Source organism: Lithobates pipiens, unplaced genomic scaffold (assembly GCF_037356315.1).
Source record: "Lithobates pipiens isolate NorthernLeopardFrog02 unplaced genomic scaffold, aLitPip1_a1.2 Scaffold_8, whole genome shotgun sequence".
NCBI lineage: Eukaryota > Metazoa > Chordata > Amphibia > Anura > Ranidae > Lithobates > Lithobates pipiens.
Genome location: NW_027507903.1, coordinates 249,267,687 through 249,291,275, shown reverse-complemented (window position 1 = coordinate 249,291,275; position 23,589 = coordinate 249,267,687). Strand labels below are relative to the sequence as shown.

The 23,589-nt window shown below is 43.2% G+C and overlaps 1 protein-coding gene across 1 annotated transcript in view; it reads right to left on the bottom strand.

Annotated features, from left to right (window-relative positions):
- Positions 1–23,589, bottom strand: part of LEMD3 (LEM domain containing 3) — an 89,027-nt gene that overhangs the window by 47,341 nt on the left and 18,097 nt on the right. Inside the window, exons 3-5 of the mRNA XM_077469890.1 lie at positions 21,160–21,223; positions 11,373–11,440; positions 10,978–11,057 (exon numbers count right to left, since the gene is read on the bottom strand). Coding sequence (XP_077326016.1) covers positions 10,978–11,057; positions 11,373–11,440; positions 21,160–21,223 — 212 coding nt within the window. The remainder of the gene's footprint in view (positions 1–10,977; positions 11,058–11,372; positions 11,441–21,159; positions 21,224–23,589) is intronic.

Below are 23,589 nucleotides of genomic sequence, written 5' to 3'. Positions count from 1 at the left end.
TCTCTGTACAGGCCCTCAATTAAAAAGCTGGAATAATGTATTTATGGAGCATACTGATCAGCGTGCTCAAAGTCCACGGAAAACTACAAGTCTGCCTACCGCTGTGGAAGACAGGACTTTTAGTTCACGCTTTCACAAATCCCTGAATGAATGGCATGGCTGTCAAAAAAATAAAAAGGGGGGGGGGGGTGGCTTTTGGTGTGCCAGCCCAGTTGACTCTTCCTACTCCCACCATGCCTTAAGCTGGCCATAGATGGTTAGAATTTCAAACAAAAAGTGGAAAAGTCTTAGGTAAATTCGTACAAAAATTCTCAGATCATGTCATTTGGAAGATTGTTTGCCTTTTAACATTTGATTTTGGAATGAATGGACATGAACGAATGTCTAACAGTGTATGGGAGTTTCATTCAGTAAAAGGAACATTTTCCATGCTGCTTCAATTTTGTCACTGCAGTCAAAAACTAATCTTGCTTTGACCCACCGATTAGAAAAATTAATGAACTCTGAATATTCTTAGGAAAAAAAAAAAGTTCTTTCAAAAAATTAATTGAGCTTCGGTATTGTGGAAAAGCAGTACCAAGAGCATGATCATAGAGGGGTGGGAATTATGTTAGTGAAAACCAAGGAAAGATTTACAGCAAGTACAAAAGAGTCCGCTTTATTCTCCAGTCATTGTGGCATGGGAAGGCTGTCGAGGCATCCAAAAGCAGTCCAACTGAGGGGTGGGCAACAGCAACAGAACACTAACAGGCACAAAAATCAGAACAGGGAACTCCCTGCAGCTTAAAATCCCATCAGAGAAACTTTGCCCCTGAAGCTGGCATCAAACTAGGCTTGAACTAATCCCTGATAACACTACAAAAATGTTTGAACAGGGGGTAGCCTGGCAGATCTCATCTGGTACAGCTCGGGGTCTAGTGGCAATCACCTCAGCAGAAGGATGAAACCCAATTCCCAGGACCATTAGATTGAATGAGGGTCATTCCCCCCTCGTGGACTCACCCTTACTGACAGAAGCAGTGGTTGCAAGGTAAACCTCACACCATATGCGATATATCTAGGCAATGGAAGAAGAAGTTCTAATGAATTGGTGCAGAATAGAGCTGAAGATGAATATCCTGCTAAGGTGACAGGCCAAAACTATTAGAAAAGAAGAAAACTCCAGGTGTCAACACCACCTAGTCCAGGGCTTGACAAATTTGCTTACAATCTAGGAGCCAGCTGAAAAAATTAGGAGACAGTTATTTAAATCCTCTGCCCAGCGCCCAGAACTGCATGTCTGGGGCATCGGACAATAATAATTGCTCATGCCTGATGCCAAGAGAAAAAGACCATATTTAAAAAAAATATATACTCTTGTTCTGTTAAGATTTTGCAAATACGTTTTTTTCTCCTTCACCGATGTGCTTTGATAGGCTGCACTAATGGGGCGGCACTGAGGTTGGAACTGATGGGCACTAACTGGCCGGCGGCACTGGATTTGCGGTGGCACTGGGTGGCACCGATTGGCAAGTGGCACTGGCAGGTGGCACTTGCACCGATTGGCAAGTGGCACTGGATTTCACTGGTTGGCACTGGCAGGTGGCACTAACTGGCATTGGCAGGTGGCTCTGTATTGCACTGGCAGGTGGCACTAACTGCCATTGGCAGGTGGCGCTAACTGGTTTTGGTAGGTGGCACTGGCAGGTTTCACAGCCGATAGTGTAACTGTGAAACTGAATGCTCCCTGCAGTGCTGCACTGTGTGAAACTGTATGGAGAGAGAGGAGCCGACAGCGTGATGTCAGGTGGGCGGGACCCGGGGGTGGGACCCGGCAGCTATCCAGCCAATGATTGGGCTGCTTAAGAAAGGGGAGGGGCCACATACACACATCGGCCCATCCAGATCCCATCGGTTGGTGTTGGAAAGCAGGGTCCCGCCCACCCCGACATTCAGCCTCAATTTTGACAGCTCCTCTACATACAGTTTCACACACTGCAGCGCTGCTCTGCCAACAGTGTGTGGAGAAGGAGGAGGTCAGGGGCCGCTCTCTACCTGCTCCATCCCGACTACCAGACAGTGCTCTGTCTGGAGGCACCAGACAGAGCAACAGAGGCACCTGTCAGTGACAAAAACCCAGGCGCCAGGGCACAATTTCTAGTCGCAACCGCGACCTGGGATTTGTCGAGCCCTGACCTAGTCCTTGTGTAAGGCCAAAGGGTTCCTAGTAGGTTAAGGCTGTCAGCTCAGACATTCACTTCACTAAGACGGCAACAAGGAATACCACAACCTTGTAAGTTAGAATGGAGAGGGGAATATCCACAACATTTTATTTTTATTTTTTTAAATCAAAGTGGCATTTTAAAATGCCTAAATATACAAAACTTGAGAACACACACACACACAGTCTGAATGAGACAACTCATTCAGGGTACCACATTTACCTTGGATAGTCCAGAGCTTTGGGGGGCTCACCTGAATGCCATGCCCTCCATCTTCATCCTATGAAGAACATCATTTCAGGGAAGAAAAGGCGTAGATAAGGATGTACACCTCACTCTTCCCATGGTAGCGTCCTTCATTTTAGTCCCCTTTGCCCAGTTGCACTTCAGACACCTACAACACAGCATCCTGGTGATTGTGACACACGTTGGGCTGTCTCTGGCTTGATCGTTCAGGAATCCTGATCTGGAGTTGGAAAAAATGTTCCAATGTTCTCTAGATCTAAGGGCTGCCAGTGGAGGAAGCCTGCGTGCCCCCACTGTCAATGCCTGCTATATAAATGCCAGAGAAAGCTGGAATGTGCATTTCTGTACAGGACAGGATCCACTCTACCTCTTGCCGTGGCAAGACTTCTGGATCCCCAGACTGGTGATGCCTGAGTGAACCCGATCAGTTGCCCCCCTAGGAAGGATGTTTAGCACAGCAGGGATAACCCCAAATCTCCTGACGTTCCAGGATGTTCATGGAGACCAGACACATCGAGTGTCCAACTCTCCTGCACTGACAGGTATCCAGGACTCCAACGCTTAATGGAGTGACACTGCTGACAAGGTTCTTCCAATAGATTGGAACATTTTTTCCAACTCCAGATCAGGATTCCTGAACCATCAAGCTAGAGACAGACCAACTTGTGTCACAATCACCAGGTTGCTGTGTTGGAGTCTGAAGTGCAACTGGGCAAAGGGGACTACCACAATGAAAGATGCTAACATGGGAAGAGTGAGGTGTACTCCTCTGGCTGAGCTTGAAGTGTATCAAGGATTAGACCTAAAGACTGAGTCTGTGCCAACAAAGACTTCTGAAAATTCAGAAACATCAGTCGGGGCTACATTGTTAACCTGTGTTGACTGTTCCCTCAGCAGGAGGATGTCTGAACAACCAGCAATGGAGACGTTCTAATCTAGGAGCACAGCAGCCAGCACCTTGAACACCCAAGGTATAAAAAAATCCTGAATGGCAGAGCCAAAACACCAAAAAATTGAAAGGGGCTCAGAAAAAAAAAAAAATAATGCCGCCCCTACCCCTCACCAGCGTCTAAAGCAGGATGGTAGATCAGATCCTGCAAGAGCAAGTTTAGCTGATCTGCAAGAGCTTATGGCTCTTCTGCCAAGAGATTTACAATGTCTGTGTGCACGTTACAGTGGTAGAAGATGAAGTTAGGCACAAAATCAGGGAAACGGAAACCCAGGAGTCACCAGATCATTCTACACAAACATCTGGAGGATACCCAGTTCTGTTTCAATAGTTTTTATTGTTTTAATAAAGAACAGTTGGTAGAGTAGCGAACAATCCTCGCTCGAATTATGACAGATAAACCGGTAAACATACAGCATCTCACAAAAGTGAGTACACCCCTTACATTTTTGTCACTATTTTATTATATCTTTTTATGTGACACTGAAGAAATTACACTTTACCACAATGTAAAGTAGTGAGTTTACAGCTTGTATAACAGTGTAAATTAGCTGTCCCCCAAAATTACTCATATAGCCATTAATGTCTAAACTGCTAGCAACAAAAGTGAGTAAATCCCTAAGTGAAAATGTCCAAATTGGGCCCAAAGCGTCAATATTTTGTGTGGCCACCATTATTTTTCACAGGTTGCCACCAGAGTCTTCTTCCACTCCATGACAAAGCTGGTGGATGTTCGAGACCTTGCTCTCCTTCACCTTGCATTTGAAGATGCCCCACAGATGCTCAATAGGGTTTAGGTCTGGCGACATGCTTTGCCAGTCCCTCACCTTTACCCTCAGCTTCTTTAGCAAGGCAGTGGTAGTCTTGGAGGTGTGTTTGGGGTCGTTATGTTGGAATATTGCCCTGTGGCCCAGTCATCGAAGGGAGGGGGGGGATCATGCTATGCTTCAGTATGTCACAGTACATGTTGACATCCATGGTTCCCTCAATGAACTGTAGCTCCCCAGTGCCAGCAGCACTGATGCAGCCACAGGCATTAACACTCACCACCAAGCTTGACTGTAGGCAAGACACTTGTCTTTGTATGCCTCACCTGGTTTATGCCAAACACGTTTGACACCATCTGAAACAAATAAGTTCATCTTGGTCTCATCAGACCACAGGACCTGGTTCCAGTAATCCATGTCCTTAGTCTGCTTGTCTTCAGCAAACTGTTTCTGAGCTTTGTACATCTTAAGAGGTTTCCTTCTGGGACAACAGCCATGCAGACCAATTTGATTCAGTGTGAGGTGTATGGTCTGAGCACTGACAGGCTGACACCCCGGCCCCTTCAACCTCTGCAGCAATGCTGGCAGCACTCATATGTCTATTTCCCAAAGACAACCTCTGGATAGGACGCTGAGCACGTGCACTCAACTTCTTTGGTCGACCATGGCAAGGCCTGTTCCGAGTTGAATCTTGTCCTGTTAAAACGCTGTATGGTCTTGGCCACTGTGCTGCAGCTCAGTTTCTGGGTCTTGGCAATCTCCTTATAGCCTAGGCCATCTTTATGTAGAGCAAGCAACCATTCTTTTTTTTCAGTTCCTCAGTTCTTTGCCATGAGGTGCCATGTTGAACTTCCAGCGACCAGTATGAGGGAGAGCAACACCACCAAATTTGACACCCGCTCCCCGTTCACACCAGAGACCTTGTAACACCAACAAGTCACATGATACCGGGGAGTGAAAATGGCTAATTGGGCCCCAATTTGGACGTTTTCACTTGGGGGTGTACTCACTTTTCTTGCCAGCGGTTTAGACATTAATGGCTGTGTGTTGTGTGATTTTGAGTGGACAGCAAATTTACACTGTTATACAAGATGTACACACTACTTTACATTGTAGCAAAGTGTAATTTCTTCAGTGTTGACACGAAAATAAAATGTTTACAAAAATTGAGATGTGTACTCACTTTTGTGAGATATTTTAAGTGGAGCTTAATACAGTTCAAAGAAGACCCGACTCGCAGGTTGGGTCTGCTATGTGTCCCCCTCCCCCCCAACAAACTAAAATATAAGGCAGGACAGTAACCATTACGGATATATTGAATGCTTGAATTACATGAGGTCTGCGATGCAGGTGCTCCACCAGCCACCCAGTGTGGAACCCTAGTTCTGAACACAAACCAGTCCAGTTTTTTTAAATGTGGATGCCAAAAGATCCACATCTGGCATCCCCCACCCCAGACATCTCTGAACACTTCCAGGTGAAGAGCCCATTCAACTGTATTCAGCTGCTGACAGCTGAGGAATTATGTTCCATGTTGGGATTGTGACCAGCGGAGAAGGCCGTAACGTGATGTTCTGGTCAAAACAGCAAGTCCATTCCTCCTGGGCAGCGCAACTTCTTGCCCCTTCTTAATGGCCGATGTATGCCACAGCCGTGGCACGGTCCAGCTACGTAAAAAAGTGTAGCTGCGCTAACTACTCCCACCCAACTGTATTAAGTGACTGTTACTGCAACATACAGAACATCACCATGAAAATAAATGCTTTACCATATGATTCCTCAACATATGAAAAAATTAAATAGATAAATACTAAATAAAATATACACAACTCAGATACTCTTGTAAAAATTTATGAAAATAAGGGTGAAAAAGTATCTGAATAATATACATTTAAATAGTGAATAAAATAATCAAATTCATAAATATCTGGATAATAAGTGAATATGAATCAAAATGATAGATATTTAAATAAGTGAATATATTAATCAAATTGATAAATTATACTAAAAAATATGACAGTGATTAATATGAATGGTGCTAAATTAATAAATATTTGAAAAATAAATAAATGGATATATATTAATCAAATACTAAAATATGACAGTGATTGAATAGAGAATATTAAATTATGAGTGTGATGAAACACAGTAAAGGAAACACTAATGTAACCAAAAAAGTGCCCAAAACCAAAAGTGCAATAGTCCACTCAAAGGTATGTTGCATGAGAAGAGTGACTCCTTAAGTAGATATCAATACAACGTGCAATCCTCCTTCACCAACACACTGTGCTGATCACCAGTACAAATGCACGCTTACCAGAAGAAAGTATGCAAGAGCTCACAACATATGCCACTTAATCTGCCGGATGGATCACAAATTTGCCACCAAATATGACTGGAGCTTCTCCCGGAAGACTTTCAAGTGTGCAGACAACTCATAGAATATAGATTAAAAAAACTTCCCATAGTGTAAAACTGGCAAGCAACTATTTGTAAAAAAAAAAAAAAAAAAAAAATAAAAAAAAAGCACAAACACTCACAAACAGAAGTAAAATAACAGCGTATCTGCCAGCCGGCAAGCGAGCGCCCATTAACTCAAATCACATGACTGTGTCAGCACGTCTAAGCCACCCAACGCACGTTTCGTCATAGGCGACATTGTCCAGACATCTCTGAACACTTCCAGGTGAAGAGCCCATTCAACTGGATTCAGCTGCGGAATTATGTTCCATGTTGGGATTGTGACCAGCGGAGAAGGCCGTAACGTGATGTTCTGGCCAAGACAACAGCAGGTCCATTCCTCTCCTGGGCAGCGCAACTTCTTGCCTCTTCTTAATGGGCGATGTATGCCACAGCCGTGACACAGTCCAGCTACACTCTGACAGGGAGACTTTGAATGCCATCAGACCAGGGTAGGGGAGCCAGCTGAATTGTTCCAAAGATCAGGGCTGTTGACTGGCAACGTCTGCTCCTCCGACGAGCACACTAGCTTAACAGAGGATCTCTAGAACTGATCACCAGCCTGCCAGGCTGGCAGTTGGTCATACTAAGCCACACTGATTAAAGAGTTACTAAACCCACAACGGTACAATCACTCTGTATATGTAGTAAAGCATGCTAGTTATACTCCGTGAAACCTAAGGGGTTAATCCTTCGCACTGTGTAAAAAGGCTGTTTGATCTAGTCTTTTCTGATCCTCTTTCTTCAAACAGTCCCCAAACCATCCGCTAATAGAACTGAGCCTTGGGAGCAAGTTGCACATGCTCAGTTTGGTGTGCATTAAGTTTTTATTTGTTCTTGGGAGGGTGCATGCGATTCGCACAGGGCCAAGGGTCCTGCAGACAAATATTACAGTCAGAGTAGAATGAAAACTCCTACCAGAGATTATAGAGTTTATATTTTCAAAAATAATTGCATTTCCATGTTCTGTGCACTGTGGGAGACCAGATATAAACTAAAGCAAGGACCTGGGTTTAGTAACACTTAAGCTCAAGTTCAGAAACCAGCCAAACTTCTCCATGAATTGTAACACCTGCTGCACACTGCATGCCAGTTCGACTCAATTGCTCCCTCAGAAGCAGGTCGTGCAGGTAGGTATCCTCAAGATCCACAGACACCAAGAAGTCCCCTGGATGAAGCAGAGAATTCACCGCAAAGATGGAGTTCCCCTTCAGGGAGGAGGAAGAAGAGGACTTGGGGTTCTATCTTTTCTTAAGGAACTGGAATTAAGCTTTAGCTTAGAGTGTGAGGCTGGTTGCGTTCAAAAATAACTTCTTGGATTCTGTAGGCATCACTGGTTTTATGACCGCTTTCTTTAGGGGTAAAAGCATGCTCCCATCACCTTCTAAATGTAGGCATGTATGAATTGTTTGTAGTAGCAATCGCCATTGTTTTTATTCTCAAATAGATTTTATTTCACTGTATTGTCAATATTACTTGTGGATACCATACTTTGTATGTCTAAAAAAAAAAATAAAAAAAAAAAAAAAATTGTCCCCCGGAAGAACATCAGCCTCTCTGCCACACAGCGGCTTCCTCTTGGGCGCATGCAGGGAATTTGCTACTGATCCATTGGGATGTTTACCATTATCAGATGAGCCCGTCTCTACTCCTTACGTGAGTGATCCCTTATCTGTGGGATCTTACGTTTCGATTAAATATTACACCTTAGAGCAGAGGTCTCAAACTGGCGGCCCTCTCAGCCTTGCAATGCATCATGGGACTTGTAGTTTAGCAACAGCTGGAGGGCCGCCAGTTTGAGACCCCTGCCTTAGAGGCACTTTTAGGTTTTCCTTTCTCCCCTTTGTAGGGCTGAAACGATTAATCGACATCATCGATAATGAAAATCGTTGTCAACGATTTTCATTATCGATTAGTCGGTCCGCATCATGTGATCCGCGGAGCGGTCTGTGGCTGCGGCCTTAGGAAAGGCCGCGGCTTCGGCCTAGCTCCGGAGCTGGCGGCCATCTTGGCACACCCGGTGGCGGTGTTGTATTGTAACCCCGTCACTTCCGGTGCAGCTCTGTTGTAGTGTCATATTTTGCTGCCTATCACAGAATGCTACGGAAGTGACGTTGCCGCCAGAAATTGCGTACTGCGCATAGCGTTCCAAACACTCGCGCCGTGCGTTCCAACATAGTTTCGGCAATACAGTTCAGCGAAACCATCACATAATGTTACGGAAGTGACGTTACAGAAAACACAAACACTGGGCCATGCGTTACAACACTAATACTTCTCTTGTTACCTAGTATTATTTACCAACCATGCTGAGCTACTTGCCGTGTTAGGTTCTGCATTGCTGGGACTTGTAGTGCCTATCCTGAGCTACATGCTTCAATGTTCAGTGTCCTCATCCTTATCCCTGTGCTTCAATGTTCAGTGTCCTCATCCTTATCCCTGTGCTTCAATGTTCAGTGTCCTCATCCCTATCCCTGTGCTTCAATGTTCAGTGTCCTCATCCCTATCCCCGTGCTTCAATGTTCAGTGTCCTCATCCCTATCCCCGAGCTTCAATGTTCAGTGTGCTCATCGAAGCAGGGGGATAAGGACACTGAACATTGAAGCCCGGGGATAGGGATGAGGACACTGAACATTGAAGCAGGGGGATAAGGATGAGGACACTGCACATTGAAGCACAGGGATAAGGATGAGGACACTGAACATTGAAGCAGGTAGCTCAGGATAGGCACTACAAGTAACAGCAATGCAGAACCTAACACGGCACGTAGCTCAGCATGGTTGGTAAATAATGATACTAGGTAACAAGGGAAGTATTAGTGTTGTAACGCACGGCCCAGTGTTTGTGTTGTCTGTAACATCACTTCCGTAACATTATGTGATGGTTTCGCTGAACCGTATTGCCGAAACTATGTTGGAACGCACGGCAGGAGTGTTTGGAACGCTATGCGCAGTACACAATTTCTGGCGGCAACGTCACTTCCGTAGCATTCTGTGATAGGCAGCAAAATATGACACTACACCATCACTGAAACGCATGCGCGGTAAAGGGCCGCCGTCAGCTGCCACTTCAATGCTATTAACAGCGCATGCGCAGGATATTTCTTTAGCGGCAGAGAAAAAGTATGGACTGAAGCTGGCGGAGACTTGCGGGCGGAGTTGGACAGATAACAGAAAAAAGGGGGTTTGCGCTATGGATAAGCTGCAAAAGAACGGTGGATATAAGAGGGCTGCCACTACCCCAGGCTCGCAACAAAAAGTTGGAACAGTATACCAATGTTATAAATACAGGTAGTAAAAGCGCTCTACTCTGATGTTTTATAACCCCAGGAAATGTAAAATATACAAAAATTAAAATTAAATTAGTGGGTGTGTTTTTGTAAAATCTGTGCAAAGTGCAAATCTTGTTAATTATTGTATCTGCACAATTTAAATTCAATTGTGACAAGCGTTCTTTCATATATATATTTTTAATAGTATTGGCTTTTTTATTTAGTCATTGTGCACTCAGATATATATTCATCACGTGGTATAATTTATAGATCAACATTTGATAATTGATTCATTTTTACATTGTGCGTTTATTTTTCATATTGTGCGTTTTTTTTTAATATGATTTTATCCGATTAATCGAAAAATAATCGGCCGATTAATCGATTATGGAAATAATCGTTAGTTGCAGCACTACCCCTTTGAATACAGAGTTAGCTTCGCTCTCAGAAGAGCTTTGCCCTAAGCATTTGCTCACCCATCGAGTGCCTGACAAGTTATAGACTTATGCCCATGAATAATATGGACTTTTTATGAATGGTTCTCGGCGTTTGCTTACAGTTAATCCTATGCACTTGCTTTTTCTCCTCTATCAAAATACAGGAGATAACTGTAGGTATAGTCGTCTCTTGGCCATCAGGCCTTGGTGGCCGATCCAGTTGAAGCCCACCTTTTAGACTATCGGGTGTTAATAACTACCAAGAATTAAGGGAACTGAAGGAACTCAGACAACCACAAAGTAATCTAAAAGCCGAGACTCAACTAAGCTGCAAGGGGTTATGCCAGGGAAGGGATACTCGTTTTTTGGCCACTATCCATTTACCTGAAGATGGCAGCATAACCCAAGTAGACAGATATGTGAAGTAATTTGTGTCCTGTGGTATACAATTAAAATGTGTCCATCCTCCCAGGACACTAGGGGAAAAAAAAAAAACCTTAGGCATGCTGGGAAAAGGAGGGGTCAGATTGGTACAGTTTCCAGTGTCCAAATCCTCCTGCAGGAAACAGTCTGAATTTGTATCCTGCAATACACATGAAAGCTTGTAACACTATGCATGTAGGTTTATAATAAATCATATACTTACTTTATTCCAACATCTTTCCCAGACTGTAAAATCCAGCTCAAAGAGTTGTTAAACTCACCGATATATTCTTGACCTAGACCCTGTTCAATTTAGATTTAAGCTGCATTAGAAATGAAATTCCAAAGGATACAGTAAGCACATACTTTGATAGAATATCACAGACACACACACACAGCAAACCTAGGCATCAGAGGTTCTCGGACCATCAGATTACCGGCAAACTGGTTCACTACAATGCCTTAAACAAGTAGACTACTCCCCTGTATGCTTTACAAGGCATACAAATTTTACATTTCAAAATGGATACCTCTAGGTCTAAATTTTTCAATATAAAGTATTATGGATCTTTTATCTGTCAACAGCCAGTAGCAACTGAGAACTAGGACAGTACCAACCTGTAAATATTCAGCTGCCTCCTGGACGGAAATACGACCAAATTCTGCATCACCACAGATATAATCTCCTGAAAGATTGATGAAACAGAAAAAACATGAATACCAGCAACTTTAAACCATAAATATATTAATATGTTTGTAACAAAACACTGCGCTATTCTTAAAGAAAAATATATAAATATATATATAGAAACAAGCAAGAGAGCTGCTAACACATCACTGGGGTATCAAGTGAGAGGTAAACAGATGCTGTGTAAAAGTGTAGCGCTTCTCAAAGAATCTTAAACACCAAGCATAATAATACCTTCCTTACAAGTGCAAAATTATATAAATGTGTTCAGTGAAAAAGTCTCACTGTGAAAAAGTGTATAAAACACATAAATTGCTACATAAATATTAATGGCTTATATAAACATGTATTCGTGACTCAAAAAAGTGAAAAAAAAAAAAACAATTCTAAAGAATAATAATATTCCAGGAAGCAGAGAAGGAGGAAAAACTCAGTCCCAATAACACAGTTCAGTCCTTTGTGTGCAATATCCTTCTATGATCCACAAGTGTGCAGGAAATGTTACACCTCCTTTCAAAAACACTCGTGCAATAACCACGTGAAGATTCCCGTCACCAGGCGAATTGAACGCTTACCGGAATGATTGGATCCTCACAAATTTACATTTGGGGGATCATACAGACTTTTGCAACAATATGCAGGTTCTCACAGCAACCATATATCAAGGAGGACCTCGAATATAAACAATCACTTCAAATGTTGAAAGGTGATTTTAACTCCAGCCAAGTACATCCATAGACGTGTTTACATACCTTAGTGCCCAGTCTCCGTACACACTACACGGGTCCTCCTTGATATATGGTTGCTGTGAGAACCTGCATATTGTTGCAAAAGTCTGTATGATCCCCCAAATGTAAATTTGTGAGGATCCAATCATTCCGGTAAGCGTTCAATTCGCCTGGTGACGGGAATCTTCACGTGGTTATTGCACGAGTGTTTTTGAAAGGAGGTGTAACATATTTCCTGCACACTTGTGGATCATAGAAGGATATTACACACAAAGGACTCTGAACTGTTATTGGGACTGAGTTTTTCCTCCTTCTCTGCTTCCTGGAATATTATTATTCTTTAGAAATTTTTTTTTTTTTTCACTTTTTTGAGTCACGAATACATAAGCCATTAATATTTATGTAGCAATTTATGTGTTGTATACACTTTTTCACAGTGAGACTTTTTCACTGAACACATTTATATAATTTTGCACTTATAAGGAAGGTATTATTATGCTTGGTGTTTAAAATTCTTTGAGAAGCGCTACACTTTTACACAGCAACTTTAAACCATAAATATATTAATAGCATGAGTTTTCACTGGAACTAAAAGTAGAAGAGAAACATTCTAAATTGGGCCAAACTGCTCCGGTAACTGCCCAAGACCAGATTTACCTCACTTTCAATTAATTTTCCTTTGATTTCCTGCAGTGTCTACATGACAGACATGAATAGAAAGTCTCCCCAATGGGATTAAAAAAAAAAAAAAAAAAAAAACACACACCACACACACACACCTGAATATAACATCTAGCCAAAAAAGTAAGCTTTGAAATTTACATATACATCTATCTTTAGCAAAATGATTTGAGGGAATCCAAAATACTGAATGTAGTAGAGCCACAGGAAAATTGAATGTTAAAGCCAGGACGAGCCATCTGCCTTTCTTAAAAAAAAAAAATCATAAATAAAATAAAAACTTGACTCCATCTTAACAGAAAATTGAAAGACCCTGTACACAGAAGGCTGCAATATTGAAAACTGCACACCTATGTTTTTTGTACATCGATCAAGGATTGCTGAAGAACAGTTTTTAATTGACAGACTACGCACTGTACTTCTCCATAGGTAGTAGCACAATTAAAAAGAAGAGGCATTTGAACATGCACTACCAGCTAACCTAGTGCGGAAGTCTGTTGGGATTGTTGGGGGCGCTCAGTGCCGTTACCTTTCCTCCCTTCTCATCCTAGCCTGGACTCAGTTTGAGGAAAATCCATGGCCAACTGACGTTTGAGTCGGGTTATATACTAGGTTTGAACACCTTCTGGGAGCTGTTTCGTACTGCTTAGTATTAACACAGCGTTAACAGGTCTTCCATATGGAAGAAACAATGCCTTGATGATGCTCTATTGTGATAATTAAGTAGTGCGCTGGGATGGTTATCGTTTTTGTACTTTACCTTATGGATCACTCACTAGACTGTTTATAGTTAATGATACATGGTAATTTCATGTTTTTATTTATTTATTTTTAAACCTGGAAAAAAAAAAAAAAAACCTTTAAAAAAAAATGTAAACATTTTTAAACGAAAAGGAGGAATTTAACTGGATTTTGAAACACTCAGACATTAATATCTGTTGGTCATTTTCATTCCAAATGAATGAGAGATTCTCACAGCTCTGAGGTAGAGCTGATCATATTGGGCAGCAACTTTACTCTTTGGTGTGTGTGCCATCTCAAGTCTTGACAACGGCCCAACAAAGCGGTTGTAAAGCCATTGTATTCTAATGGTACCATCCCTTAGATAACATTGTGCACCAAGGTCTGTGCTAAAAAATAAAAAAATAAATAAAAAAAAGGGAGGACAGAGGAGAGCTGCAGGATGACGGAGGCACGTAAACTGATCACGTTGTCAGGTCTCAGCCACCAAGAAACTGGTCAGTTTACAGGGGGATGGGCACAACCAGGCAGGATTAGCCAGGTATTTTATATGATAGAGAGGGACAAAATTATACAGGACAAGCACTGTGCTGTTTATACTTTAAATGGAACAGGATCTATTTTTTGTTGGGGGGGGGGGCGGGCACTTCGAGTTCGGACACAGCACCTCCTTAACCACTTATGGGCCGCCGCATGCCAATATATGTCCTAACTTTGAAGAGAAATAGTTATGGCAGTAACCCCAGTATCCTCTTCTTCGGCCGATGGTCGGTTTACAGATAAAAAGTGGTCTCTGCGGCAGATTCGCCGCAAGATCACTTTCACTTGTGGTGGGAGAGGGTACCCTTCCAACCACGCTACGGTGCCCTCCGCCGCTTACCAGAGCCAGCAGCAGCGGCGATCAGATCCTTTCACATTGCAGGGTGGAAGTGACATCAAAGTGTCACTTCCGCCCACAGATCTTAAGGGATTTTTTTAACTGCATAGTTTAAATATGAGATCTGAGGTCTTTTTTTACCCCAGATCTCATATTTAAGAGGTCCCGTCATGCTTTCTATTACAAGGGATGGTAAAAAGTTAAAGGAAAAGAAAAGAAAAGAAAAGAAAAAAAAAAAAAGCCCCATCCCGCCAAGCTTGAGTGCAGAAGTGAACGCATACGTGAATAGCGCCCGCATGTGAAAACGATGTTCAAACCACACGTGAGGCTTCGCCGGGATCGGTAGAGTGAAAGCAATAATTCTAGCCCTAGATCTCCTCTAACTCAAAACACGCAACCTGTAGAAATTATTTTAAACGTGGCCTATGGAGATTAAGGGTAAAAAAAAAAAAAAAAAAAAAAGGGTGTCGCTATTCCACGAGCGGGAGCAATATTGAAGCGTGACATGTTAGGTATCAATTTACTCGGCGTAACATTATCTTTCACAATTCAAAAAAAAAAAAAAAAATGGGCTAACTTTACTGTGGGCTTATTTCGTAAAGAAAAATAATAATTTTTTCCAAAAAAAGTGCGCTTGCAAGACCGCAAATACGGTGCGACAAAATATTGCAACGACCACCATTTTATTCTCGGGGGGGATGACGACACGACGAGTAGTATGTTTGGGGGGTTCCAAGTAATTTTCTACCAAAAAACGTAACATGTAAACAACAAATTTTAACCTCTTCCCGCCCGCCCTATAGCCGAATGACGGCCGAAGAGCGGACGCTTTCGTCCGGGAGGCCGTCCCTGGACGTCCTGTTTACTGCCGCAATACGCGCATCGGGGAAGTTATGTGTTTCCCCGTGTCCCCCGGAGACAGGCAAAAACAGATCGCTGTAAACGCCCAATCACAGCGCGATCGGCGTGTCCAATGTGAGATGATCCCATATGTAAACATATGAGATCATCTCTCAGCGCCGCTCTCCCTCCTCACACAGACAGCGTGTGAGAGGGGAGAGATGAACGGCTGCAGCGGCCGTAAGTGTAAAAAAAATAAAATAAATAAAGTTAAAAAAGTGGCCACGTGTCCCCAGTGCCACGTATCAGTGCCATCTGTCATCAGTGTCACGTGTCATTGTCCTGGTGCTCCAGGGCCTTCAAAAGTGTAATAGGTAGTCAACAAGTTAGATGTGTAATTTATGCTCCTACAACACCTGATAGCGCTCCCTGCATGTTGAGCCTCTCTGTGGCCAGGCTGTGAAAAAGTCCCACACATGTGGTATTGGAATACTCAGGAGGAGTAGCAGAATTTTTTTTTAGGGGTGTCATTTGTGGTATACACATGTCATGTGAGAGAAATAACCTATTACAATGACAATTTTGTGGAAAAAAAAAAAAAAAAATGAAAAATCTTAATATTGCAAAGAATTGTGGGGAAAAAAATGACATCAAAAAGCTCACCATGCCTCTTACTAAATACCTTGGAATGTCTACTTTCCAAAAAGGGGTCATTTGTGGGTTTTTTGTACTTTCCTGACTTGTTCGGGTCACAAGAAGCGAGATAGGCCACCAGTACATCAAATGTGATCAATTTTGTGCGATTCGCACCACAGCTTGTAGACTAACTTTCACAAAGACCAAATAATATCCACTAATTTGGGTTATTTTTACCAAAGATATGTAGCAGTATAAAATTGTGGCCAAAATTTATAAAGAAAAATTAATTTGCATAATTCTGTCACAGAAACAAAGAAATATGCCTTTTTCCATTTATAGCGCAAAAAATAAAAACCCCAGAGGTGATCAAATAGCACCAAAAGAAAGCTCTATTTGTGGGAAAAAAAAAGGACAAAAAAATTCATTTGGGTACAGTGTTGCATGACTGAGTAATTGTCAAAGTGTGAGAGCACCGAAAGCTGAAAATTGGTCTGGGCAGGAAGGGTGTTTAAGCGCCCAGTAAGCAAGTGGTTAAAGGGGCTCGGTCCTTAAGTGGTTAATCTTGACCATTGGGTTATCTCTCATACGCAGGAGTATGACTAGGCAAAAAATAAACAAAACAACACAACACCTGGCTAGATATTCAGTTTAGTAGCAAGCAGTAATAGAAGTATCAAAAACTCCATAGAGGGGTGGGTGCGGTGTCCGTCAATTAACTTAAGTAAATGAATTTTACACCAGTACAAAAATCACATTTTCTTTTTGCTTGACAGACACAGCACCTCCATAATCTTGACCATTTGGACGTCCAAAAGCAGTTCTAAAGAAAAATGAGGGGTGGGCATATAACCTAAGGCTAACCACAAGAGCCCTAAACCAGGTCACAGAAGCCGAAACTGAAGTTTTAAAAAAAAAAAAAAAAAAAAAAAAACCCTCGAGGGAATGCCCCTCTTAAAACAGCAGGCTGCAAAACCTTGCGTCCAAAAGAAGCATCCGCACATGCCAAAATATATACTTTATAGAATTTCATGAAGGTATGCACTGACGACCAAGTGGCCGCCTTACAAACCTGCGATATTGAAGCTTGATGACGGAAGACCCAAGAAGTACCTAGCGCCCGAGTAGAATGCGCCCTGACAGGGAAAGGAGGAACCTGACTGATAATAGAAGGCCTGAGTCACAGTCTGTCTGGAGATGGTAACCGAGGAAGTGGCCAGCCCTTTCCTTGGTCCCTATGTAACAAAAAGAGTCAGTCTGACCTCTGGAAGGACTCGGTGGCTGCCAGGTACACCTGAATCGCACAAACCACATCCAAGATATGCAAAGCAAATTCCTTGGGATGATCCGGCTTGGGACACAAGGACGGCAACACAATGTCCTCTAATGGAAGTCAGAGACAACCTTGGGCAGAAATGGACAGGGACAAAGGATCACTTTATCCCTATGGATTACTAAATAGGGACTACGAAACCCTGTGGGCCGAGGTAATAGCCACCAAGAATTCCACCTTTTGGGACAACTTAGGTAAGGGAAATCACCCAAATATTCTCGAATGGAGGTTTCTGGAGAACAGATGGTACCAAGTTTAAATCCCATGGAGGCAAAAGAGACCGTACAGGTGGAGCCACATCCCGGATTGCTTTAATGAAGGTACAAACTAAAGAGTGAGTGGTCAGGGGGTTCTCTGAAAGAAGACTGCTAAAGAGACACCTGGCCCTTATTGGTACTCAAGGCCAACTTCTGCTCAACGCCCCGTTGAAGTAAAGCCAAGATCTGAGCCACAGAAAAGGATCGAGGATGAATGCCAATTGACTCGCACAAAAAAAAAAAATGTATGCTTTCCACGTACGATGGTATATCTTACTGATCCTGACACTCACTCAACGTACCTGGCTTTTTAATGGCTAGGCTATTAAAACCAGTTACTGTAAACCAGGATGGAAGCTCAGCCCTCAGTACAACTGGTCCTCTTTGAGAGGTAGCTTCCAAGAGACGTTTACTGTACCTGCTGAAGGGGCAGACATTTGAGAAGAAAAACTACTAACCTAGTCAGCATTCACTAAAGAGTCGGACCCAGGTAACCCAATTTCCTGGACGGGGGCTAGAGGGGACCTTGGGTAGTTTGGACATCACCCGAACCTTACAGAAATTATACCCACACAAGACACAGGGCCCCCCCGAAGTGGACAAACTGTCACCCTTCTTTGGTACCCCCAAAAGGTTCAATTCATGGACCCCCTTGATGCTCATGAAGTAGGTCCATGAATCTGGAAACCATCAAAGATGTCCCCCCCACCCCAGCAATTGGTGAGGGCAGACCTCCATGCTGAAGGAGTCTTGCCAGTAGATTCAGAGAAGCCTGCTCTAGGCTTACCAGACCAAGATTGCTTGGAACATCCCAGGGAAGACTTGAGATCGGTTTCCTTTATCTGCAGTCCCAGGAGCCCGGAAAAACAGTTTATGGGCCGAGAAGGAAGTCCCCCCCCCCCCGCTTTCCTAGATTGAAGCAGGAAGGTACTCTTCCCTCCCGTGACACCCTTAATGATGTCTTCCAGGGTAAGGGCAGAACAATGAGTTTTTTTATTTTATTTTTATTTTTAAGAGGACTGGTCTGCCGAACAATTCTTAAGCCACAGCACACATCTAATCACCACCGCTGAAACAGAAAGCTTGGACAGCACAGGAACTGCATCACAAATATACTGCAGCTCATGGACCAACTGGTCCACTAAATCAATAAGCAGCAGGAACCCAGACCTTTGCGCGAAAGCTTGGCCCATTCAGTTAGGGTCCAGGACCAAGGCCAGGATGGGTCATAATGTCGAACCAGCCATAGTCAACATGCTGCGTGCCACAGCCTCCGCTTTCCTGTCAGCCAGGTCCTTAAAAGGATGGAGATTCTTCTATTGGGATCATAGTTGCTTTATTTAACCTGGAAACAGGAGGGTCCACTTTGTTAAAAGTGATTCTTCAAAAGGGATGTCGTACTAAGAAATGCTTGGGGATCACAAAGGACAACTTAGGTTTACCGTTAAATGAATGGGAACAACCAATCAAAATAAGGCAGATAAGGAAACACCTTTGGTGTGCGAGGAGACTTATGCGTACCAAAGGACACAGCCACATTCTCCATCTTTAGATTCCTGAGACTCCATAGGAAAGACAACCCTGTAGTACAGGGGAATTTTTGGCACTACCAAGGGACACCCCCCAATGGCCAGGGTATCTATCAGCAGAGGGAGATACACAAGGACCCTCCCAGCCAGAAGAGTGCCATAATTTGGACCCAGCAAACACCAATGGTCGTAATCTATTTCATCCATCCCAGACAGGAAGAGAAGAGGAGCCCTGGCATCTCCACGAGGCTTCAGCCCTCTCTAGCGTCTCACTAGACTATGGAAAAATGGCCACTGGTGTCATCGGCTACAGAAACATGGCCACTGGCTAGAGAACAGCCAAAGGGGAAATGGCCGCTGTGATGTCATCATACTTCCCAAGCATGGCCGCCAGCCTTTTGACGTGCTGAAGCATGCTGCCAGGATCATCTGTGCCTTCAACATCGTTGCACCCTCTGCAGCGATGTTGAAGGCACCCCCCTCCAAAAAAAAGGTACTGTACTCCTCTAGGCAGTGTGAACATTTAACGGGACACCACTGTGCACTCTGCACTGGGACTCCCAAACTGCAAACTACCTCACACAGCAGGGTATGCACCTAGGTGTCTCCGCTGCACTCTGCACTGGAACCCCCCCTCCCATACTGCCAGGGCAGGATACACAACATCCAGAAGGGGAATGGTGCAGGTGACCCTCCAGACAGAATTTAGTCACCGAAGCAGGGGGGCTATCAGCCAAGTGACCACTGCAACTCGGACAAGAGCCCATTTGTATGTGACCCTGAGAGACGTTCAGCCTTCGTCCGTTGAGGCTATGTCGTGACCGACCTAGCGCGTAGCTGCGGTCTGCATGCGTTGGCTGGACTGGGGAGACCACTGGATCTAGATTATCCAGCCCAGCATTTGATTGTAGATTTTCCAGGAGAAAATGCATGGAAGACAGACAAAAAGCAAAAGCAGCTGTTTTTTGTTCTGCCTAGTCCTACTCCGGTGGAGGCAATATAACCCAATGGTCAAGATTAAGGAGGCTCTGTGTCCGAACGAAAGAGAAAAGGTGCGAGTTTCTCCTCTGAGTGAATCTGTAGTGTGCATAATCTACTCTCCCTGGTATTCAGGTTAATGACACCTAATGAGCCTCTAAAAATCACATGCATATGGGATAGCTATCTGCATGTAGTAAATATTAAAGTACTACCGTATTTATCAGCGTATAACACGCACTCCAAGTTTAGGAGGGAATTTTAAAGAAAAAAAAAATGACATTTAAATGCCCCTCTTTGCAGCCTTGCGTCCCTTTGCAGCTTCATTGCAGGAATTTAAAATGGTCGCTGATCTCCGCTGATTGGGAGCAGAGCCGACAAACAAAGCTGAGTGTACTCTGCTACTCTCGCAGTCCCTCCCACGTGCCTGAGCGGAGCCGAGACTAGCCAATTGTACTCTGCTTTGTGTATGCCGGCGGCCCAGTCCCGCCCCTATGATGGACATAACACAGGTCCAAAAGCAGGACTGGGCGTGACTGAGCAGAGCAGAGACTAGCCGAGTGTACTCGGCATTGTGTAGGTCGACGGTGCTCGCTCTGCTCACAATCAGCGGGGATCGGCGTATAAAACACGCACCCACGATTTCCCCGATTTTAAGGGGAAAAAAAGTAAGCGTTATACGCCGATAAATACGGTATGTAAGATTTTAAATCGGCCCAAATTAACGAGGTCAAAGTGGTGTACATTTTCCCCTCTGATTTTACAAGGGTTGTTCTGACAAATTGGTCTACTTTTGCTGAATGTTCTTTTTCCACTTCAGTGTAAGGTTGCAATTCACACTTCTGCAGACACTAAAAACAGCCACCTTAGAGGGAATACTGGACAAAGCAACCCTTCCTAAGAAAGTATGTTTGAGCCGTCAATCCAGAACATACAGATGTCCAACCTTTTTAGGTTACTGCTCCACAATGCGTGTGTTCCATTATATGGCTACAAATGTACATGATCTCCAAACGGATCAAAAAGCATCCTTTTCAGAAAAAGAATGTACTCTTACTTTTGTGGGATCCACTGAAAAGTAAATGCACAACATAGAATGTAAACTTATATGCATTACCTGCGGTCTTTGCTAATTTGTCATGAAGTTTATGAAGAGTGTTCATCAGCAGATTTTTCTGTGTCTAAAATAAAATAAAGTGACATTGTTTAATAAAATAAGTGGGTGGAAAAAATGCTGTTGACAATACCCAAGGCGTCAAACGTATGTTTTTGTACTAACCTATATTCTTCTACTATTCCCTTTACACAGATTTTAAAGACTATTCCTTTAAAGGGCTCATACACACTGGAGCTCCAAAGAAGCAGCCTTGTACAGCCTTTAGAGCGCTTATTTTTTTCTGTCTGGAAACACCCTTCTCTGTTAGCCAATGTGTCCATGCACACTATGGCTTTTTCAGGAGTTTACAGGCATATGCTCTTACAGGCAGAAAAATAAACCCAAACTCATGTTTGAGATGAGCTTACGAGGAGACGCCCAAGCTCAAATGCCCGCAAGAGCAGCTTTTTGAGCTGCAGTGTGCATGAACCCTAAGAATACAGAAAACTTGTTGACTGGTATGCAGAGCATGCACCCAGAGGTACATACCTGCAGCAGCTTTTAGCATCCTCTAGTTTGCCTCCCAAATGCCAGGCTGTTCTCAGACAAAACTCTGATCCTTCCACGCATTCCAATTGGCTTTTCACAATGATAGGTTGCCTCACAAGCATAAACAGTAATGTGTGGAGAAGAGGATGCAGGCAAGCCTGCATAACTGCACTGAAAGAGCTGAAGCTCTGCCTAACAAGAACAGCCTGGCACTTGGACTGTAACTTTAGAGGACACAGAGGGTTTTTGGAGGATACTTGCGGGTATGAAGTACAAGCACCCTTGAGTTCTTGGACATCATACCGGCCATAGCTTTAATTTAGTATTCAACTGACATGCTGGTGTAGGGAAAAAAAAATAAAGTAGGAATCATAAAAATTAGTTTGATATGGTCAGCAGTCTCAATCTCATCAGTATGAAAGGTTATATGGCACCAAACTGGCAAACCCAGTCCACAAAGCAAAAAATGGAGACCAGAACTACCAAACAAATGCACAAATACAATAAAAAAATAAATAAACCCCACACACCAAATCTCTATCCCAATAAATGCATACTTGAAACCTATTGCACATATACGCTCACTGTCCAATTTATAAAAAGGTACACCTTGCAAGTACCGGGTTGGCCCCCCTTTTGTCTTCATGGCATAGATTCAACAAAGTATTGGAAACATTCCCTCAGATTTTGATCCATATTCACACACTAGCATCACGCAGTTGCAGCAGATTTGTCGGCTGCACATCCATGATGCAAATCTCCCTAGCCACCATCCCAAAGGTGCTCTATTAGCTTGAGATCTGGTGACTGGAGGCCATTGGAGTACAATGAAATCATTGTCATGTTCAAGAAACCAGCTACAGATGAATAAGCTTTGACAAGGTGCATTATCCTGCAGGAAGTAGCCATCAGAAGATGGGTACACTGTAGTAAAAGGGATGGACATGGTCAGCAACAATACTCAGGGTAGGCCATGGTGTTTAAGTGATGTTCAATTGGTACCAAGGGGCCCAAAGTGTGCCAAGAAAATAGTCCCCACACCATCAGCCTGAATAGTCGATAAAAAGGTAGGATGGATTTATGCTTTCATGTTTATGCCAAATTCTGACCCTGCCATCTGAAAGTCGCAGCTGATATGGAGATTCAGACCAGGCAATGTTTTTCCAATATTCTATTGTCCAATTTTGGTCAACCTGTGCAAATTGTAGTCTCAGTTTCCTGTTCTTAGCTGGCAGGAGTGGCACCCGGTGTGGTCTTCTGCTGCTGTAGCCCATCTGCTTCAAGGTTCGATGTGTTTTGTATTCAGACAAGGTATTCTGCATACCTTGATTGCAACAAATGGTTATTTGAGTTGCTGTTGCCCTTCTATCATCTCGCACCAGTCTGCCCATCGACATCAACAAGACATGTTCTCCTACACAACTGTCGCTCACTGGTCACTTAAATCCCCTTTCTGATGCTCAGTTTGAACAAATCTTTACCAGGTCTCGATGCCTAAATGCACTGAGTTGCTGTCATGTGATTGGCCGATTAGCAATTTGTATTTCCAAGCAATTGAACATGTGTACCCAACGTGTGGCCAGTAAGTGCAAGTGAACCATTACCTGCCGAACATTTGTAATTTTGATTAGTTACTGGTCTGAGTAGTGACTATATAGTGATGTCCTTTGCTATGTGCAGGGAATGCCAGCCACACATGGTCAATATCTCTGGGGCTGTAGCAGGGATGAGAGAATTTAGGATTTTAAATTTTGATCTTAGATACATTAAACTGTCATTCTAATAAGTAATTTATCTTCAGGTAATCTATAAAGTTACACTGGATTATCTGATATTTTCACTGACATTTATCAATGCAAGATATACTCCATAGTGTACTACTCTATGTTTAGTTCAGTATTA